The sequence below is a fragment of the Schistocerca serialis genome, chromosome 6 (assembly GCF_023864345.2).
Source record: "Schistocerca serialis cubense isolate TAMUIC-IGC-003099 chromosome 6, iqSchSeri2.2, whole genome shotgun sequence".
NCBI classification, from domain to species: Eukaryota; Metazoa; Arthropoda; class Insecta; order Orthoptera; family Acrididae; genus Schistocerca; species Schistocerca serialis.
This window is the reverse complement of record NC_064643.1, coordinates 647,901,011-647,923,828: the sequence shown is the minus strand read 5'-3', so window position 1 is coordinate 647,923,828 and position 22,818 is coordinate 647,901,011. Positions and strand designations below refer to the sequence as shown.

The 22,818-nt window shown below is 39.8% G+C and overlaps 1 protein-coding gene across 1 annotated transcript in view; it reads left to right on the top strand.

Annotated features, from left to right (window-relative positions):
- The window catches only part of LOC126485089 (piezo-type mechanosensitive ion channel component), a 699,946-nt gene that overhangs the window by 520,387 nt on the left and 156,741 nt on the right, over positions 1 to 22,818 (top strand). Inside the window, exon 35 of the mRNA XM_050108694.1 lies at positions 21,598 to 21,681. Within this exon, the coding sequence (XP_049964651.1) occupies positions 21,598 to 21,681 (84 nt within the window). The remainder of the gene's footprint in view (positions 1 to 21,597; positions 21,682 to 22,818) is intronic.

Below are 22,818 nucleotides of genomic sequence, written 5' to 3'. Positions count from 1 at the left end.
CGTTTTTTTTTTTTTTTTTTTTTTTGCTGAAAGTTTTAGAAATTTCCTAAATGAGTTCTTCGTTACACCTAAGTAGTGTACATATTTTCTATTTTCATCTGTTTTTTGTATGAGAATTTTTTAAGGCATTTTTCCTTTTTTCTCCATTTCTCCTATTTAAAGCAATGCATTCTGTTGTGAGGATGCTTTAGAGAATACTACACCATTACAGTGCTTAACTTTTGTGTTTATGGAGACTGACTTTTTACTAGGAGAGTTGGTACACAGCCTCTATCTTGTGGGCTCTGAAGTTATTTACTTCTTTTTTAATCCATTGATTTGAATCATTTCTATGATATATTTGAATTCTTGAACTTTATTGACCCTTCTAGAGTCCGTTTCTAGTGATTGTGACACATTAACGATGTTTGTCACTTACTTCATTTTGGATGCAGAAATGTGTATATCTTTTTTCTCAGCTTTACTTCTATTATTTTTGTTACAAGCGTCTGAGACACTGTGATGATTAATTGGAGCTGTGTTCTATCTCTGGCATTATTCTTTCTCAGTGCTGAGAGTATCTATCATATCTTTGCCGTACTGTATTTCTAGACGCAAGCCAGTTTGTAGGTAGGTTTTCTGGGACCTTTTGGTTGGGAGGCATTGTGAATGGTGTGGGGATGCAAGTTTTTCAGTTTCCTTACTGTTAACTACCTGTTATCTGAGTTGTGAAGGCAGGTTTCCACTAATTGCATAGCACCATGGGATAGAGGTTGACTTCAGTGTTCTACAAGAATCCTGGTGATGAAAGTAAACTGCTTTAGTACAGCATTTACATAACCAGATTGGGGCACAGTATTCATCGACTAGGTGTCAAAGGTGAGCTCTATGATATCACAGTGCCCACCTTTGACATCTAGTCCAGGAATATAGAAGTAGACACCTAGTTGATGTATATAGAAATAGATGCATCAGCTGCCCATGAACTACTAACTAGTTTCTTCAGCTTGAGTTTTTAACTGATGTTTTCAAAATACTTTTTGTTAGTTAGGGAGAAATTCAAATTTAATAAAGGCCAAGGCCACAATATTTAATCTTAAAGTTATGATTTAACTTTTCTTCATAACAGTTCATGTTGATCTGTTGGATTCAGTTAAAAAGGAATTCACACTTGTGTTAGGTGGGTTTCGTGAGTGTACTTACTTATTACTGCAGTATAAATTTGAGGATTCTTGAACAGGTTGTTCTCTCCTTTTTCTACTACAGTAGTTCAAGCAGCTAATGATAGTTGATGAGTGCAGCAAATTTTGACATTTTTGGTGTCAGACAAGTCACTCAATTGCAATTTTTATGAAACATGAAACTTCATGGATAGACAAGAAGACAAATTTCAGCATTGGAATCAGTACAAAACTTTGAGAAATTCTGATGTTGTAGGAGCAGTTTGTAGGCATGTTCTTTGTGAGACTGGTCTGCTTTTCTACACACACACACACACACACACACACACTTGTGCACTAAGGTAACCCATTCTTTGCTGTTAAGAATTTGTTTATGCATTGTCCTGCCCTGATGTTGAAAGAGGAATTTGTGAGCATTTTCTTTATGAAAACTTAATGGATCTTAGCAGGGGTGGTGTGATCTTGGCGAGGGTGCCCATACGATGCTTTGTATGGGGGAGGAGGGGGGTGGGGTCCTAGACCTGTGGGTATGGTGTATTCTTAATATTTTGTGAGATGAATAGTGACTTGTGAGCAGCCATAAAAAATTTTCAGAGCCGACCATGTTAAAAACCTGTGTAATGCTGATTTTAAATTATTTTCTTTAAGGAACAACACCTGAATGTACTATATTTTGTCCATATACAGATTTCATCTGAACTGTGTTAAATAACTACCAAATTATCTTTCTGTCAAAGATGAATGTACCTTATTTGCTGCCAGCAGTGTTGCAGAATGCAATGTAGTATCTGCTCATTGTACTGCAGCCTGCACTGACATTGAACATTGTAAGCACCAAGCTTAAAACCATTATTTGGTGATGCAGCAATAGATTTTGATTGTCAGTTGAGTTGAAAACCAGATCAAGATTGGTGTTTCTTTGTGAAAAATGATTGACTGAAGTGTGTTCTTTACATCAGCATCAAAACTTTGGTATAGATTGTATACTTCTTTCTGTGTCAACAGTTTCCCTCCATTTTCAAACTTGAAGCTAAATTTCTGCCACCAAGAGTTTTTCCATATGCAATGGATTCATAGTGGTTGGCAGGAGTTTCCATATTATAGAATGTACTGTAATCTCTTCTTAATTCTTAAGGGCCTCCACACAAGTGAGTGCATTTTAAAGCTGTGATGCCAGTGTTATGATCATTGCATAATTTGGTTAGATGTTCACATTTATCCTTTAACAGAGCCTTGATTTTTTGTAAGTTCAAGGAGTCTGCATCTGAAGCTTCATTTGGTTGACTCTGAAAAGTACAATTCATTGCATATGCCTGATCCTGGTGTGTTAAATATATGAGAGATCTGTGAAATAGTTCAGTTCCCATGTGTGTATAGACTTTTCACAATCCTAATTGAACACTGCAGTTGTTGTCATTTTGTTTCTTTTGGCCAGTTCTTATATTTTTGTGTGCTTGTATCTATATCTTTTGTTCTTGAAACAGATATTTGAATGTTTCCATTTTGTGAATGTTCTTTCTTTTCCAACCTTATTCGGTTTATGCAGGTCAAGCTGCTATTGTTGATTTTTGTGTTGGGTAGTAGTGGCATATTAATTTTTGTCATGGTTTATTTCCAGTTGTGTGTTAAAAATGCTTCCCTGCAATATTTTCTGTATATTTTTGTACATTTCTTAATTATTTTCAGTTTTCCAAGTATCTTTAAGTTGCTAGTAGTGATTTATAATATAGGTATTATACAGACACGAGAAAAAGTGATGTTATGTTTAATGCTTTTTGTTATTGTGTTTAAGCTTTTAAATATCGATTAGTATGTAGGGTGTCCAAACTTCCTAATATTTAATTTGTGCATGAATTCACCTCCTTATAAACTGTTGTGCTGTTGATTACTAGTATATTGGTGCAGCCACTTTTTGTATATATTACTGTATGAAAGTAATTCAACCAGTATTACAAACATTTTGTTTATAAAACAAATGCATCTTGTGGAATCCAAATTGTCTAAAGATGATGCTCTCAGTTAGTTACAAATTACGTTATCTCTTATACATATATACAATGAGATACTATAACATTACTTCATACTCCCCCTTACCTAAATTGGAGCAATCACAACAAATTTGATAAACAGAAAACTGAGATCAAACTTCAAGCCTTTAGGACATTGAAAATAGTTTGTTTGGAGGAAAAGGCAAATGGGAAATGCAAGTAAGTAACTGAAGGATGACCATTTGTATTAGCAAATAAGATGCCCTTTTAAGCTGTAAGTAGCAATTTCTGTTAAAGGTGAGATTAAAGTTATATGGGATTAGCAATGAGATGCAAATAGGGATATACCAAAGACTAAGAATGTACAATATTAAAGAACTTGAAAATTGACTGAGGGAAAAATGGAACAAAGCAGGCAGGGAGAAATCTAAACCACAGACATAAATCAGGCAAGATCAAAACGCTGGTATCTAGTGGCACATAACTACGGCTTCAGTGACTATCAGGACACTGGCTGCAATAGCTGGGCTCAGTATTTAGCAGTAAACACTCATTGGAGGGCAGTGCCATCTCACATTCTTGTTGTAGTGGATGCACCCTGTTCAGTGCGAGTTGCGTTGTTGCCTGGAGCCTAAGTATCTCTGACGTATTCTCTCTATTGATATGGGATAGGCAGGGAATCTGGATCACTGTTGGATACTAAATATCTCCCCCTTTTAACTGTTACATACGGCTAAAAATGATCCCTCCTGTGCAAACTTCATTGAGGAAGGGGAGAAGGAGATGCAGGAATCCCCACCAAAAAAAGCCCACCGTGTGTCGTCATTGTGAGAGGCTGTGGTGTGAGACGACATTGTCTTTGAGAGTCCTGGCTGGCTGACAGAGCCTGGGATGCAGCTTGGGCCAGCCCACAGGGGGACCAATATGTCAGTCTACATGGGAAGAGGTGGGACCAATATGTCAGTCTACATGGGAACCATCAGCTGATAATGGACAACCTCTTCTGATGGTGAGGGTATGTTGCCAACAGTGATGGGTTTGGAAGCCAATATTGGCTAAGGGGAGAAAGGGGTTTGACCTCCAGTAGCTCTCTTTCCTGCTGACACTTAACATGAGTGGAGAGGTTGTAGTAGTAAGAGGTAAGCGGGTGGGCTGGTTGGTTCCTTTGGTGGGGGAGGGACGGGGTTACCCAAATCACCAGTGGGTGGAAGGGGAGGAGGGACCATCACAAAATGCCCATCTTAACCTTGAACACCTGCCTCCTCTTATTGCCTCAGTCAATGCCACAGGTCCACTTGTGGTTGCAGCTGAAAGTGAGAGTCCAGATATGGATGCCCTTACAGCAATATGGCTGTGCACTAGGGCAGTGGCGTGTAGTGTTGGATACAGCAAGTTGAACAGGGTGTGGGGTCTGTGTCTGTGTAGAATTCCAGCCAAGCTGTGTCCATTCATGGGGGTGGACCAGTAGGTGGGAAAGAAGCTGATTAGTGCTTCTCTGGTGTCACCTGTCATCAGTAACTTGTGAATCTGCGTCTTGAATGTCCTGAACATCTGCTTGGCTTCTGAATTGGATGCAGGATGGAAAGGGATGTGGTCAGATGCTCAATGCCATTGCGCCAAATAAAATCCTGAAATGCAGATTTCGTGAACTGACGGCAGTTGTTGAAAACGAGGGTGGAGAATGCTCTGTTGCAAATATGTTGAACAAGGTGTGAATAGTAGCTGCCGTAGTAGTTGTAGCCATCCGTACAATATGTGGTAAATTAGAAGGCACTGGCAACAATCAATCACATTGCTACTCACAGTGGATTAGCAAAATCAGCGTGTGTCTTTTGCCAGCAGTTTTCACGGCATGGCCAAGCACTGAACCTCTGTGCTGGGGCTGACGGGTTGTGGGCTCAGGCATGGTGGTTCCAGATGGTGCATTCGTCATTCTATGGCACTGTCAATCTCAGGCCAATGCACATGACATCATGGTAATGCCTTCATTCTGCACATTCCCCAGTGTGCAGTGTGCAGTGTGGAGGATCTATAGAATGCCTGGCAGAGTGTGGAAGGAGGATCTGCCACCTGTCATTCAGAATCACCTGTAGCCAACAATATGACACGCTCCTCAGTGGTATTACGCCAGTTCTGTAAGGAAAAGTACGAGGGTTGTCCAGTGTTTTTCTTCAACAATTATTTATTGAACATACACAAAAGAATGGTGTTTTACTGCAAACCCTATTTTTCCAAGTAACATCCATCCCATTCTGTGGAATTCCTCCACTGCTAAACAAGGGTGTGTATGCCCTATCTGTACCAATCCTTGTCCTTGCAATGGAGCCAGTGTTTCACTGTGTGAATTACCACCTCATCATCCTCAAAATGTGTTCCACTAATGGCATCCTTTAATGGCCCAAACAAGTGGAAGTCAGAGGGTGCTAGGTCAGGACTGTAGGGTGGGTGGGGCACCACAGTCCAATCCAGTTTTGTGATGTGTTCAGCAGTCCTCAGACTTTTGTGGGACCAAGCATTATCATGTTTGCAGCAAAACATCTCCTTGGTTGCTGTGGTGCTGAAGTCACTGGAAGCACATCTTGAGTTTTGTTAATGTGTTGACATATGCTTCTGCATTAGTGGTACCACCTCTTCACATCATGTCAATGCAAATCATATCTTCACAGTCTCAGAACACTGTTATCGTGACCTTACTGGCAGAAGCAGTTGCTTCAAATTTTTTCTTTTGTGGGGAGTGGGAATGGCGCCATTCCACTGACTGTCATTTTGTTTCGGTCTCAAAATGGTGAACCCAGGTTTCGTCACCTGTCACAATCTGGGACAAGAAGGCCATTGAAACCAATCAAGACAAATGTTTTTTCTGTACGATTTGTGATCCACCATTAGACACAGTGGGACCAATCTTGCACACACTTTTGAATATCCACGAGTGCAGATAATTGCATCCACACTTCCTTTGCTGATTGACAGATGCAGCGCCAACTGTCAAAGCATAATGCATCTGCCCTTGCGAATGACAACAGCAGCTTGCTATAACATGTCAGGGTGCGACAGCTGTGGATGGTCTTCCCAAACACTGCCGAACCGCCTTCTGATGACCTCACCCTCCGTATCCAGTAACTAATTGTACTTCTGTCAACAGCGTATACTCTGTAGATTTTGCACAAGCGTTTCTGAATATTCCCCACAGTTTCTTTCTCTGCAGTGAGAAATTCAGTGATGGCTTGTAATTTATTCACCTACAGATGCCATTTTGAAACTGTCCTGCAGCTATGCTTTCTGCCGAAAGTGACGGAAACTTGGCATGCTCACTCGGGAGACCTGAAATAATACGTACGTAACATTTTGTCCCCCCCATGAACCATGGACCTTGCCGTTGGTGGGGAGGCTTGCGTGCCTCAGCGATACAGATGGCCGTACCGTACGTGCAACCACAATGGAGGGGTATCTGTTGAGAGGCCAGACAAACATGTGGTTCCTGAAGAGGGGCAGCAGCCTTTTCAGTAGTTGCGGGGGCAACAGTCTGGATGATTGACTGATCTGGCCTTGTGACATTAACCAAAACGGCCTTGCTGTGCTGGTACTGTGAACGGCTGAAAGCAAGGGGAAACTACAGCCATAATTTTTCCCGAGGACATGCAGCTTTACTGTATGGTTAAATGATGATGGCGTCCTCTTGGGTAAAATATTCCGGAGGTAAAATAGTCCCCCATTTGGATCTCCGGGCGGGGACTACTCAAGAGGACGTCGTTATCAGGAGAAAGAAAACTGGCATTCTACGGATCGGAGTGTGGAATGTCAGATCCCTTATTCGGGCAGGTAGGTTAGAAAATTTAAAAAGGAAAATGGATAGGTTAAAGTTAGATATAGTGGGAATTAGTGAAGTTCGGGGCAGGAGGAACAAGACTTTTGGTCAGGTGATTACAGGGTTATAAATACAAAATCAAATAGGGGTAATGCAGGAGTGGGTTTAATAATGAATAAAAAAATAGGAGTGCGGGTTAGCTACTACAAACAGCATAGTGAACGCATTATTGTGGCCAAGATAGACACGAAGCCCATGCCTACTACAGTAGTACAAGATTATATGCCAACTAGCTCTGCAGATGATGAAGAAATTGATGAAATGTATGACGAGATAAAAGAAATTATTCAGGTAGTGAAGGGAGACGAAAATTTAATAGTCATGGGTGACTGGAATTCGTCAGTAGGAAAAGGGAGAGGGGAGAGAAGGAAACATAGTAGGTGAATATGGATTGGGGGGAAAGGAATGAAAGAGGAAGCCGCCTTGTAGAATTTTGCACAGAGCATAACTTAATCATAGCTAACACTTGGTTCAAGAATCACAAAAGAAGGTTGTATACCTGGAAGAATCCTGGAGATACTAAAAGGTATCAGATAGATTATATAATGGTAAGACAGAGATTTAGGAACCAGGTTTTAAATTGTAAGACATTTCCTGGGGCAGATGTGGATTCTGACCACAATCTATTGGTTATGAACTGAAGAAACTGCAAATAGGTGGGAATTTAAGGAGATGAGACCTGGATAAACTGAAAGAACCAGAGGTTGTAGAGAGTTTCAGGGAGAGCATAAGGGAACAATTGACAGGAATGGGGGAAAGAAATACAGAAGAAGAAGAATGGGTAGCTCTGAGGGATGAAGTAGTGAAGGCAGCAGACGATCAAGTAGGTAAAAAGACGAGGGCTAATAGAAATCCTTGGGTAACAGAACAATTATTGAATTTAATTGATGAAAGGAGAAAATATAAAAATGCAGTAAATGAAGCAGGCAAAAAGGAATACAAACGTCTCAAAAATGAGATCGGCAGGAAGTGCAAAATGGCTAAGCAGGGATGGCTAGAGGACAAATGTAACAGGAAAATTAAAGAGACCTTTGGAGAGAAGAGAACCACTTGTATGAATATCAAGAGCTCAGATGGCAACCCAGTTCTAAGCAAAGAAGGGAAGGCAGAAAGGTGGAAGGAGTATATAGAGGGTTTATACAAGGGCGATGTACTTGAGGACAATATTATGGAAATGGAAGAGGATGTAGATGAAGACGAAATGGGAGATAAGATACTGCGTGAAGAGTTTGACAGAGCACTGAAAGACCTGAGTCGAAACAAGGCCCCGGGAGTAGACAACATTCCATTAGAACTACTGATGGCCTTTGGAGAGCCAGTCATGACAAAACTCTACCATCTGGTGAGCAAGATGTATGAGACAGGCGAAATACCCTCAGACTTCAAGAAGAATATAATAATTCCAATCCCAAAGAAAGCAGGTGTTGACAGATGTGAAAATTACCGAACTATCAGTTTAATAAGTCACAGCTGCAAAATACTAACGCGAATTCTTTACAGACGAATGGAAAAACTGGTAGAAGCCGACCTCGGGGAAGGTCAGTTTGGATTCCGTAGAAATGTTGGAACACGTGAGGCAATACTGACCTTACGACTTATCTTAGAAGAAAGATTAAGAAAAGGCAAACCTACATTTCTAGCATTTGTAGACTTAGAGAAAGCTTTTGACAATGTTAACTGGAATACTCTCTTTCAAATTCTGAAGGTGGCAGGGGTAAAATACAGGGAGCGAAAGGCTATTTACAAATTGTACAGAAACCAGATGGCAGTTATAAGAGTCGAGGGGCATGAAAGGGAAGCAGTGGTTGGGAAAGGAGTGAGACAGGGTTGTAGCCTCTCCCCGATGTTATTCAATCTGTATATTGAGCAAGCAGTAAAGGAAACAAAAGAAAAATTCGGAGTAGGTATTAAAATTCATGGACAAGAAGTAAAAACTTTGAGGTTCGCCGATGACATTGTAATTCTGTCAGAGACAGCAAAGGACTTGGAAGAGCAGTTGAACGGAATGGACAGTGTCTTGAAAGGAGGATATAAGATGAACATCAACAAAAGCAAAACTAGGATAATGGAATGTAGTCAAATTAAGTCGGGTGATGCTGAGGGAATTAGATTAGGAAATGAGACACTTAAAGTAGTAAAGGAGTTTTGCTATTTAGGGAGTAAAATAACTGATGATGGTCGAAGTAGAGAGGATATAAAATGTAGACTGGAAATAGCAAGGAAAGCGTTTCTGAAGAAGAGAAATTTGTTAACATCGAGTATAGATTTAAGTGTCAGGAAGTTGTTTCTGAAAGTATTTGAATGGAGTGTAGCCATGTATGGAAGTGAAACATGGACGATAAATAGTTTGGACAAGAAGAGAATAGAAGCTTTCGAAATGTGGTGCTACAGAAGAATGCTGAAGATAAGGTGGGTAGATCACGTAACTAATGAGGAGGTATTGAATAGCATTGGGGAGAAGAGAAGTTTGTGGCACAACTTAACTAGAAGAAGGGATCGGTTGGTAGGACATGTTCTGAGGCATCAAAAGATCACCAATTTAGTATTGGAGGGCAGCGTGGAGGGTAAAAATCGTAGAGGGAGACCAAGAGATGAATACAGTAAACAGATTCAGAAGGATGTAGGTTGCAGTAGGTACTGGGAGATGAAGCAGCTTGCACAGGATAGAGTAGCATGGAGAGCTGCATCAAACCAGTCTCAGGACTGAAGACCACAACAACAACAACAACAACAACAACAACATCAACAACATTTTGTATTCATAGCATTGTGTTTGTCTGAGAAAAATAAAAATTTGGTGCAACCCTCTTAGAAATAGGTGTGCTACTCTGGGTTATCCTTAGGCAAATGTTCTGGCCTACAGTGCCATACAGCAGACAACACCCTGCAGAGGGGCAGATCACCAGCCATTTCTGCCACTAATTTGCATGCTGCAATTGTGCCACACAAAAAGCAAGGAAGTCTTTCAACATTTGAGTACTGCATGGTGGGCCGATAAAGGTTCTCATAGGTGTTGTTCCTGGGGAGCAGTGCCCACCATTGCAGCTGCTGCTCCCTTTTATTGGAAAGTTTTGAATGGGGCCAAACAATTTTCACTTGATCAGTGATCAAGTGAAAATTAGCACTTAAAGGACCACATGAAATTTCTGGATGCCATGTATAACAGCCAGCGACTCCTTCTGAATTTGCGTATAATTTCTCTGTGCTGCATTTAATGTTTTAGATGGAAATGCAGTGGGCTGTTCTGTGCTGTTAGCGTATTTGTGGGATATCATGGCACCAGCACCACAATCCGATGCATTAGCAGCATGTGCCAACGCATGCCAGGATGGAACACTGCTAAAGAATGGGCTGACCTTAGGTGCTTTTTAAGTTTCATAAAAGCCTTCTGGCATATCTGTGACCACACAAATTTAACACTTTTTTATGCGAGTGAATGAACATATTGGAACTGTGTGTTTTATTTGGATTAAATTTAGTGTGATAATTCACTTTTCTGAGGAACGACTTCAGTTCTTTGAGATTCTTATGGTCTGGTAAGTCAGTGATTGCAGCCACATGATACTGCATGGGAGATCACCCCATCTTGACTTAATGTATGACTCAAGCACTTGACATTTGGTGCAAAGAAACTGTATTTGCCAACCTGACAGCACAGACTATGGGCTTAGAGTCACTCAAACAACTTCTGTAGATTGCATAGGTGCTACTCCCATGTAGCATCAGTAGTTAACAAGTCATCTGAATAGATAACACAGTTTGGTGGTACCTTGGAAGAGTTTCTCAAGATATCTCTGAAATATTGTAGGAGTGCTTGCAACTCAAAATGGCAGCCTGTTATAACGATATATGCTAGATGGCATATTAGGTGCTAAAAATGGTTCATCTGATAGTCTACAAGAAATTGAAAGTAGGTGTTAGCAAAATCCAGTTTTGACAAATATTGGCCCGCTGCCACTGTAGCTAACAATTCTCCTGGTGAAGAAGTAGGTACAAATTAACATTTCCTTGAACATTAACAGTAGACTTAAAATCACCACAAATGTGAAATGATAAGTTACGTTTCTGAACATAGCCTACCAGCTGGATGATACTGGTGATAGAACACTTTGCAGCCTATCTAGTCCTGCTTTAAAATTCTTGCCAATGGCAAAAGGCACTGAATGAGCTTTACAAAACTTACTGTACATCCCGAATCCAAGCCACACTTTTTTTTTTTTTGTTCAGGATCCAAAAATTGCCTGGCCTAGAATCCAGTGCGAAGCAAATGGAAGTTCTGAAAAATGTCTCTAGGAGCAACTGAACAGAAGGAACACTAGATGGTCATGCTTTGCAGGTCAAGTGCAAAGATAAACACTGGCACCAAAATTTCTGTGCTAGTAAAAATATATTTAAAAAGTTAGAAGACAAATCTTCTTTTCTTTTTTTTTTTTCCAGCCATTGAATTGAATTGTGATACATCTTCCAATGAAGGAATTAGAAATTCAGTATTGCTCATCTTTGAATGTCTCAGCCTTCCAGATATTCATTGCAACAAAAATAAATTTCTTTACATAAATAGCAACAATGCATTAGGCTTTAGTATTTGTGCACAAGTAAGATACGGTTCATTACCATTTTACATATTGTTTCACTTAATTCTGTGAAGTACCGCTGTTAGTAAAACATAATGAAGTGCTTTCATTATAGTGCCAAATTAAAGAAGGAAGTTAATTCTTTTGTGAAAAGAAGTGCTAATCAAACTGCAGGTTTACTTAAAGCACCAGTACAGGTCAGCTTGGTGCCACTGTTTTTACAGCATTGCCACTTCACTACAAATCTGCTATGAAAAGCCTATCGGCAAACCTGTGTTAATGATTTACATCAACAGGGCCAATACTTTGTCAGTACATCTTCGATGTTTTTCTACCAGTGACAAGAGCTGGTCCCTCTGAATCGTGAATCACATGCGCTCTTTTCCAAAAGAATAATATGAATGTATTCTTCCATGTTAGCTGTTACCTCATTTAAATCCTATCCCCTAACAAACTCGAGTGAGACAGCAGCAAATGCCAACAGATATACCTATCATGTAATTAAACTTCCTGGCAGATGAAAACTGTGTGCCAAACTGAGACTCAAACTTGGGTCCTTTGCCTTTTGCAGACTAGTGGTCTACCGACTGAGGTACCCAAGCACGCTCACAACCCTTCCTCACAGCTTCAGTTCTGTGAGTACCTTGTCTCCTACCTCCCAAACTTCACAGAAGCTCTTCCGTATACCTTACAGAACTAGCACTCCCAGAAGAAAGGATATTGTGGAGACATGGCTTAGCCACAGCCTGAGGGATGTTTCCAGAATGAGATTTTTACTGTGCAGTGGAGTGTGCACTAATATGAAATTTCCTGGCAGATTAAAACTGTGTGCCGGACTGAGACTCGAACTTGGGACCTTTGCTTTTCATGGGCAAGTACTCTACCGACTGAGCTACCCAAGCACAACTCACAACCCTTCCTCACAGCTTAATTTCTGGCAGTACCTCGTCTCCTACCTTCCAAACTTCACAGAAGCTCTTCTGCAAGATTTACAGAAGAGCTTCTGTGAAGTCTGGAAGATAGGAGACAAGATACTGGCAGAATTTAAGCTGTGAGGATGGGTTGTGAGTTGTACTTGGGTAGCTCAGTCGGTAGAGCACTTGCCCATGAAAAGCAAAGGTCCTGAGTTCAAGTTTCGCTCCAGCACACAGTTTTAATCTGCCAGGATGTTTCATATCAGCACACACTCTGCTGCAGAGTGAAAAATCTCATTCTGGATATCATGTAATGTTTACATTTGTATTAGTCTTAAGCTGAAGAGAGAGACAGTCAGAAATGAAACACAGCAACTGACTTTAGTTTTGATTCTTAAATCATCTATGACTACACATTCTGTGCGGACGAGATATGTCATTTTACATTTTTTAAAGAGAAGATTAGTCTACAAAATAACCTTGCTTAAAACTGACTGCTAAGCCTACAAATCAAACCCAACTTCTGTAGCTGTATCTTCATCATTCCATCTAATTTGCACCTCCTGTTAGAATAAACCAACTTAGTTTTGATTTTTGAAATGTGGCCTACAACTTCCCCCCTCCCCATCTCGAATTTTGAGTCTCATTTTCCAGGTGTGGCTTGGATTCAAGGTCAGCTTAGATTCGGGTAAATATGGTATGTACTGCCATGTGTCTTAAGGAAATGTGAACCTGGAACCATGTTGCACAACCTAATGTGGGTTCAAGCTGCTGCTTAAATTGCACACACAATGTATCAAGTTCCTTGCATGGAATTTCAGTTGAAACCAGGTTAACCTGACCCTGAATTCAAAAACCTAAAAGCACATATGTGTCTGAACCAAAAATTTTAATTATTGTCCAAAAGTTGACCACAAGCATGGTTGTTCTCTGAGCTACATTTTTATGCTTGATCTGGATGATGATCTAACCCTGCAATGAGAGCAGCTGGCTAACGTATATTGCCACTTTGCACTGAAGAGACTGCAGCTGCGGGTTGCAGCTAGGGAACCACATGATGTCACAGAAAGGGCAGTGATGCTGCTGATGCTGTGGGCTGTAATCTTGACATGACTTGATGGCACAGGCATTTTTGGGCTCCTTCAACAATGGTGTGGAGGGAAACTTATGAGCCTTCACATGCTCTGGGACACACTGACAGTGAACAAAGTGCTTCCATTTGTATGTGTCTATTGATGAGGTGAGCAGGGTATCGTTAACCACTGCACTAACTGTTAAATTCCTTGTCATGAAGCAAATGTGTGCTCAGCAAGTCGGATGATGGCGTTGACTGGAAATCATCAGTTGATCGTGGAGCACAATGGCGACTTATACCACTAACAACATTGACATCAGAGGAATCGTGAAACATAGCTTGTGCTGACACAGTTACTTTGTGAGCTTTGGAAATTTTTAACTCGTGGATGGCTCAGATGTCTCTTAAAGCCTTTGCACTAATGTCTCAATCCTGACTGAGATGGGTAATATCACAGATTAAGGAGTTCATATACGACACGCCACACTATTTACAGGAAGAGTCACACTTGCATGCCAGGCCTCTGAAGTCAATAGCCCATGCTGCTTAGAATTGCTTATATTACTTAATGCATCAATTAAACATGAACCTATGTGTGACAATGTGAGTTTGGTGACTGTAATAGTAACTCAGCAAATCAGAAACTTCAGCCCGTGACAGTTGTCGCTTTTGCAGAAAATGTAACAACTACGTCTGCTGTTGTTGGCAGCATTCACATTGTTTTTCTTGCTCTCGCTGTTGCTGTTGTCACAACTTGAAAAACTTGGGATCCATGCCTCACTGGAATATTTGCATGGTGAGAAAGTTCTTTTCGCCATTTTGTATCGTACTGTGCGTAGGTAGAACACAGTTTGTGATAACTTGCCCCGTGCAACATAGAGGCTGGCAGAATGAAACAGGTGGTTCTGGATGTGAATGACAGTGGTGATCACAATATCAACGAATAAACAAAACAACTCCAGAGCTTAGTGAAGTTGGCTTAAGCACATACAACAATTGAGGGAGAAATCTAAACTACAAACATAAATCAGGCAAGGTCAAAACTCTACTATTCAGTGACGCATAACTGATGCTTCAGTGACTAGCGAGAAATGGATGGCAATAGTTGGGCTGCGGTATTTAGTGGTAAAGATTCAGAGGGTAGCGCTGCCTCAGTCCTTGCCACAATGACTGTGTCGCGCTGGTATGAGCTGTGGCTGCTGCCTGGAGGCCAAGTATCTCTGACATGTTATCTCTATATACTCAGGCTAGGCAAGGAAATTGAATCTGTGTCAGATACTAAACTACCTTCAGTAGGGAATGTACAGGGGCACTCACACAAGTGTCACAATATGCCCTCCCAAGAATGTACAGATAAACTGAAGTTGATGGTGGGATTCTGAAACTTGTATTGTGAGCTGTTCCCCAGCTGTAGAGTAAATGTGTTACAAATATGTATTTTTCAGTTGATACTTGATAAAATGCAAGTTGTGATGTTTGCTAAATGTTGTACATTTTTAAACCTGACTCTGTACTGAATAATACAGAAAATAAATAACAATGTACATTATATTTTTGCTATCTCAGCAATGATTCAGAATAAGTTTTTTTCCTTCAAATAACAGTTCTAGCCATGTCCCTTAATATTGACCATTTCCCCTGGGGCACCCTGTATATAAAGGGAGATAATGGGTACTGGTCTTAAAATTTTTGAAAGTGGGCGGCAGGTTGCCTGTTGCTTGGCAACACATGTATTTAATTCTAACAGCTGCTGTTCATTCCTCATCTAAGTGTCCTCTCTCCTGGACAGCAATAAAATCTCTATTGCCACCTCTTCATTCTTCACTGAATGAATATGTGTTGTTCTAGAGTGAAGTGTACAGGAAGTGGATAATTTACTTCTCACAATGTTTGTGATTTCTATCATTTGTGCCTTGAAATAATATCTAAACTGTGCAAAATTGTTCATATTCCTCTCATGTTGGTCCTTTGATATTCATATAGACTTTTAAAGACACTTTGTCAATTATAATAATAACCTATCCAGGCACTTTCAAAAGCCACAATATGTACTCATATGAGCAGTTGTGTTGTCCACTACATGCACCTGCCACCATCTGTTTGAGCCACACCAAATAGCCCATTAATAATAATACAGTCTCGAATCTTGGTACTTACATACCACATTTTTTCTCTCTTCACTGTCAGTTTGTAGGAATGTTTCTTTTCACCCCACACCTGAATACCTTTTTTGTTGTTCATGGTGAATAAAATCTGCTGCAATTAAAATTTTGAAGTGTCTTGATTTTTGGGACACTGATCCCATCTTCATGTGCTACTGTAATAATTGGACTTGACTGTTAAGACTCGAGATAAACAGGGCCTGAATGAAAAAACAGGAGCGAATCCATAAATATGCATCTGTAGATAGAAAAATATAACCTGACAACCTACTATAAACAGCCAGAGATGTGGCATAACCTAGAGACCTATTAGGGCATAAAGGCAATTGCAAATAACAAAAATGTCAATTGTTGAACTACAAAAGTAACATACTCTGTAAGTGCTAAGGCAGCCTCGTGTCGAGAACACCTAGCATGACCTGTTTAACAGATTGCTGCATGGGGTGCCCCAACACACACACACACACACACACACACACACACACACACACACACACACACACACACACACACACACCATTGAGTGGCTGTAGCATGAACTATTGCTGAAGGAAGGTGAAGAATACTGAGAAATTTTCGTTGCTAATATCCATGCCTCACCCCCACTCTATGTATTTCACAAAGCAACCTGTGTGTGTGTGTGTGTGTGTGTGTGTGTGTGTGTGTGTGTGTGTGTGTTGTCTTATCTTCTGGTAAACCTTCCGGGATGTGGTGTCATAGTGTGTGGTGTCTATTTTCGATGAAGGCCGTGTTGGCTGAAAGCTCACTGAAAGCTCATTTTCCAACAGTCTTTTTTTTTGTGCCTATCTGCAACTCAGCATGTCTGCTGTATGGTGAGTAAAAGCTATTCTTTTCATAATATTAACGATATAGCAGAGATGCTGAGTTGCAGATAGGCATGACAAAAAGATTTTCACACTTAAAGCTTTTGGCCAATGGCCCTTGTCAACAATACACCAATACACACACATACGCGTGCACTCGCTCTTGCCCCCCCCCCCCCCCCCCACACACACACACAATGCAACTCACACACGCGACTGCAGTCTCAGGCAACTGAAACCACATTATCCCAGATTTTCTATTGTCTGACTTTTCACAATATTGTTACATTCCATCCTGGATTTTCCATTGTTTGATTACTAAATGAAAGGCATAGGGCTAATATAAGACATGTAAAATGCAATGCAGTAAATGCAGTTGTCATGAAATAATAATAAAACAGTGGTACTAGATATATTAGACAAAAAACATCACTACCCAACAATACCAAAAATTAAAAACTGAGAGAATGAAAATGGTCTGATGTATCACACATGGGATGTACAAAACCAAACATTGAGCACAACTTGGATAATTGTGGATCACAGAATCTAAAGTAATGGTGAAGCCAGTGTGACTAGTAGACACTGTATAAAGTACATCTTGCATACTTGCCTAAAACCTGCATATTAGCTATGAAACAACTATAAAGATAGAATGGAAAAAACAAAAAAATAGCTCTGAAAAAACTAGGAGACTAAACCCAGTTGACACCACATGCAACCTTCAACATCAGGGGTTAAGATACAGCACACTAAACATTATGCAAAGACATATTTTCCTGGAACCAGCTGAGCACCCCTTAATGTTTAAGTTCATTTTTCCCACTGAGACCACTGTCTGGATTTGGCAGCTTGCTTTACATGATTTCAAACTCCTTCAAAATGTTTGTACATGCACTGCTCTCCCTTTGTGTGTGTGTGTGTGTGGGGGGGGGGGGGGGGGGGGGTGAGGAGGGAGTCGTCTCTCTGCTCTCTGCATGCTGTGGGTTCTCGACATATGGCCGCCTGAACACGTACATGGTAAGTTACTTTGTGTACTTTGGCAATTGATATTTTGGTTCTTTGTAACAGAATTTATGCCCGAGTATTGGCTTTCTCTGTTTTATGCCACATCTTTGGCTGTTCATAGAAAGTCATCAGGTTACATTTTTCCATCTGTGACTGCATATTTCTGGGTTCACTAATGATTTTTCAGTCAGGTGCTGTTTACCTTGAGTCTTACCAGTTAATCCCACATTTTTTTCATGCCTCACCCACACAGGCTCTCTCATACTGTCAGTTAAATTTGTTAATTTTTCTCATTGTCTCGTATAGTTTTGTCATACGTAATTTAGGTGTGTTCTGTTGATGGTTTACAGCCTCAATGGTCCTTCTAATGTTAATAAATTTTTATTGGTATGCTGTTTCATCTTCATTAATTGTTACAGCAGCACCTGAGGATAGGATTAGTGTCCTGAAACCTTGGTAGTGTACGTGTCTTTATCCAGGTAAACGAACTTTGAAATTACAGCTGTAGCTGATTTTATTCACCATGAACAATCCAAGTAAGAATTGTGGCAGTCCCACTAAGAATATATTACATTTTTGTATTTACTGTTTGCCTTTTCCAGCTGCCTATTTTCAAAATATCAATGGCTTGAGGTTTAGCTACTTTTTTTTATCCCAGTTGATTTAACATTCAGTATTATTTTGGTGCTCCCATTTTGGCAGTAGCCAAGTAGGAATTTTTTTCTCTCATTAAATGTAAGAAGTCAAATAGAACATGAAATTAATGGGTAACATTCTATCGTAGTATAGTTTTATCTTGGAAAATTTTAATGAAATTCACCAGAAACAGGAAGGATTGTTATTGTTATTTCAAAGATGCTTTTTTTTTACCTTTGTCATTTCCCTTGTGTTTATCCTGGCCTTTCCTGCCCCCCTCCCCCCCCCACCTCCCACACACACACACACACACACACACACACACACACACACACACACACACACCAGTTCCCCCGAGTCTCTTTCACCTTGTGCTAGTGATTAAAGATAACACATGCATCAGAGGCCGTTAACAACTTTCTGTAAGTTCTATATCTAGAATCAGTTGGACATTAACACCATACACCAGTTTCATTATGTGCATTCTTATAAACGGATACAATAGTACACAGTGTGCCATGAAGTGTAGCCGAGACACATCCCTCTCTGTCTGCACCATAAGTAGTCTTCAAGTTCTTCCTTTGCAGTTCAGTGATATGATTCATATTATCAGTTGTACATCACCACAGATATTACCAGCCAGTAGAATAAAAAAATTTTTAGACAAATTTAGATGTATTTGAAGCAGTATGCTACAATAAAAATAAAAATGAATGTTTCATATGTAAATGTGTGTCTTAAATTAAGATACTAACAGCAACAAATTGTCTTCAGATTTGCATTTCACTGAATAATAGCCAAAAGATATTGAGGAATTATACCATCATCTTGTTGTTTTTATCCTCTTATCATCATAATTGAACTGCATATTTTTCCCTTTGACTATATTTGCATTTTCAACTCTCAAAGTTAGTATTGCCAGCTGATTTCCAGTAATAAACTGCTGCCATCCACCTCATTCACTGGTGAATAAAGCCATCTACTGGACTTCTCCATATATTATAACCTTCCACCTCAGGCATCTAATTTGTCCCAGACTGGAAAGACTCAACTACATTCCAAGTGGTTACCTTTACTCCTTGTGTTATTTGTGTTACATCTAGACCTTTCGAATATTGCATCGGCTTTATGTGAGTTAGGTAACATAGTTTGTTTGGAAAGCTGCAAACATTTACACTCCCAGCTTTCATCAGTGTGTATCACAATTAAATAAAAGGGTGCCAAGACCAGTAGCAAAATCTTTGTAAATTTGCATAAAGTTGGCAGCAGCATAGCTTCTGGTAGGTCCTCCAAGTCAGCCAGATACCAGCAGAAAAACCAGATAAAATGAGAATGAACTAATTTTAGCTACAGGATTTAAAGTTACTCATATTCCCATTCATCATATTGATTGGAGACATCAGTTTCAAGTACTGTGGCCAATGGTTGTTTGATTGAAATCAAACACTTTGACTGCATGAGTGGCTGGTATTCTAGGAATTACCTTATAGGATGGAAATCCATTGTCCACTTAGCCTGATGCTTTCCTCTTTATTGGTGTTATTATGTTTGTAGATTTTAATGGCTTTATGGAACAATGCTGTCATAATACCTTCATACAGGTGGATCTTAAATTTCAAAGAATTCTATATCAACCTCTCTGCTTGTCCCTGTTCGCACTTCTCTTTGTATTTCATGATCCTAATGTTAACAGATCATCCCATTATTCCAATATACACTTTGTTGTGAGTGTATGGTTTATGGTAGTCAGTAAAACCCAGACACTATGAGTGGATGCAGATGTTTTTCTTGGTAGGGCTGTGCACTGTCTTTATGTTTTTGAAATTCGGTACACTACAATGAGAATGTATGACAGAAAAGCTAGCTCTAGAATTTCTTTTTTACATGCCATTTCTCCTGGTTTTGTGCTGTGCCAGACTTTTTATGCACATCAATAAACATCCATTGCTCCTCAGAATACATTTTAGTGATGTCTTGTGTTTGAAGAGTCACAGCTCAAATATTCGTCTCACACAGGTTTTGCAAGGGTAATTACCACCCTTGGCCTCTTACGTGCATGATGATTTGAGAACTTATATAGCAAACAGTATATTCCAAAATGCCTCACATAAGAATGGGATTTCTCTGGGGTTCATACTTCAAGTTATGTTGGTGATATAAATGCAAAATCATATGTTTTGAATAGTTCTTGCACTAGGGACCATTTCTATATCCAGCAGAATGATCATTTTCCTGTAACTATCTGACAGTACAGGGTCAAAGTTTGAATGTTACACACTTCCTCCATCTTAGGCGAATGGAACAATTCAATTGGTTCTTTATACATTAAATGTGGCTTATGGTCCGCCTTATGGAGGCACCATTTGATTCATGGGTGGTTCATGAGAAAATCTGAAAATAGTGTTTTTCAGCACTTTTTGCCATCATCAGTGAATATCTAAATAACTAACTACAGTAGTTTGCTCTAATTGTAATGGCATGTTGTCTAGGCACTTATCTAGAAGTGCCATCTTCCTGTTTTCAAAAATCTGTTTTTGGGAGGAAATTTTTAAAAGTACTTAAGAAGGCAGAATGAGACAGCTGGAATCCCACTTTTCAGTCAGAGCTTTTATAAACGGTACCATATTTATCTATCTTTGCTTCCGGAGGAGCATTTTTCTGCTGATGTAAGTACTGAACCATGTTCATAGGTTTTCTAGACGTAGTGTGGCAGAGATCTTTGTCATTCTTTGTGACTAGCACATTAAGGAAGGGCAGCTGTTTCTTCTATACTTCCACAGTACATTGAATGCTGGCACAAAGGCTGTTTAGGTGTTTAAATAAGTTGCCAAGCTTTTCCTCACCATGACTCCAAACAACAAAGGTATCGTCCACTGACAGGTATCACAATATAGGCTCTCCCCACAAGCTTGACTCAGTCCACCATGATAAGTGGAGGATAATTCTTTGAAAAGGCCAGCCACTTGTGTTGGAAGAACATCACATTATCAGTTAAACAGTTGTTGACCAAAGAACCCTACGCAGACACCTCCAGGCAATATGCCAAGGCTGCAGAAGAGTCTCAAGTTAAGACCCTTAACGAAAGTCTGTAACAGATCACCTTCACCTTTTTACTTCTGTTGTAAAATTTATGCCATTCAGACAAACTCCTATTAATTTTTATAAATATCCTAATAATGTAGACAGTCATTTCATTAAACTAGTTATTTAGTTTGGTATGATTCTAGTATTTACTCTCATTAAAATACTAATATGTGAATTGCATTGTAATGATGACACCATTTTAGCACAAGCTGTCATAAATGTTGTTTGTGTGAAAGTGTTGTTTCATTTGAAAGTGGCATGAGGAGTAGTGCACAGATTAGTGTGTAGTGTGGCTGCTTCTTCCCAGGCTGCAAGGGGACTTGCTTGGGGTGCCAGAGATTCGTGTCCTTGCTCCCAGTTTGGAGAGGGGCTTGGATTCAGAGGGCGGCAGGTAATCCGTCACAAACTATTGTCTTTCAGCTTGTGTCACTGCAGTTCGTGCATGATTTCTTTCTAAATGGTTGTTCTGATTGGTGGGAGTATCTACAGCTCAGTTTCTGTGCTTTGGCTATGGGACATTTATCATTCTCCTTTTCCATTGCTTTGAATAGTGTACTGTTACACTGTGTTGTTGCGTGAGCTTTGTGAGAGTTTGAAGAGTTGTCTGACTGTCTCTGCTGCTTTTGCAATAGCTTTTATGAATAACATTCTTAACGGGCATACTTCATTTCCAAGAGATTTTTACTCTTTGTCACTGCTGTATATCGCTGTGAAAGTATTCTTCCTCTGTGTTTTAATTGTATTGGTGTGCAAATTAGTTTTATTTTACAACTGTTTCCTTTTCTTGATGTTAGAGTGCCCAGTTAAATGGAGAACTGCAAATTACATGTTTCTGTGTGCTTCAAAACCATTTCTGTTTCCAAAACCTTGTTCTCATTGATGAGAAACAATTTTCACATTAACCCTTGCCTCTTCTGCTTCTATTTGATGGATATTTAACCCTGTCATTCCTGTTAGTATGGAATTGTGTGTGATAGCCTTTTGCTATAAAGTAACATTTATATTGATTGTAAAAATAACGTATCGTTCTTCACTGTGTCTGTTTGTCTGTCTGTCTTTCTTTCTTTCATTCCCCATTCCATTTTCTGCATGATAAATTGGTAGTGTATTAGACATGCAATGATTTATTCAGGTTTATACTCTCTTAATATGCAATTCCAATGCCATATAATTGGAGAGAAACTATAGAGCTGCATGTTGCAAGCCACATGTTAAACTTAAAGTGCTGCGACTTTGTCTCTCAGTGAACATCATGGTGGCATGCTGCCTCAAGAGTAACTAATGAGTAGGGGAGTGGTTGCCTTGAAAGGTGTGAAAATCAGTGCCAACACACTGGCCAATGTAATGACAATACAGTACAGTGATAGTGTGGCTTTTCAATAGTGCATTTCTACATTAGATGGCCACAGTCACAGTTACCAATCTTATAAACAAAGTGAAGTGAAGTGACTTCTATCAGGAGTGGCTCCTGTTAACACAGGGGCATCACTAACATTTCCACTGTTCTCCTCCCATATAATTGGAATAC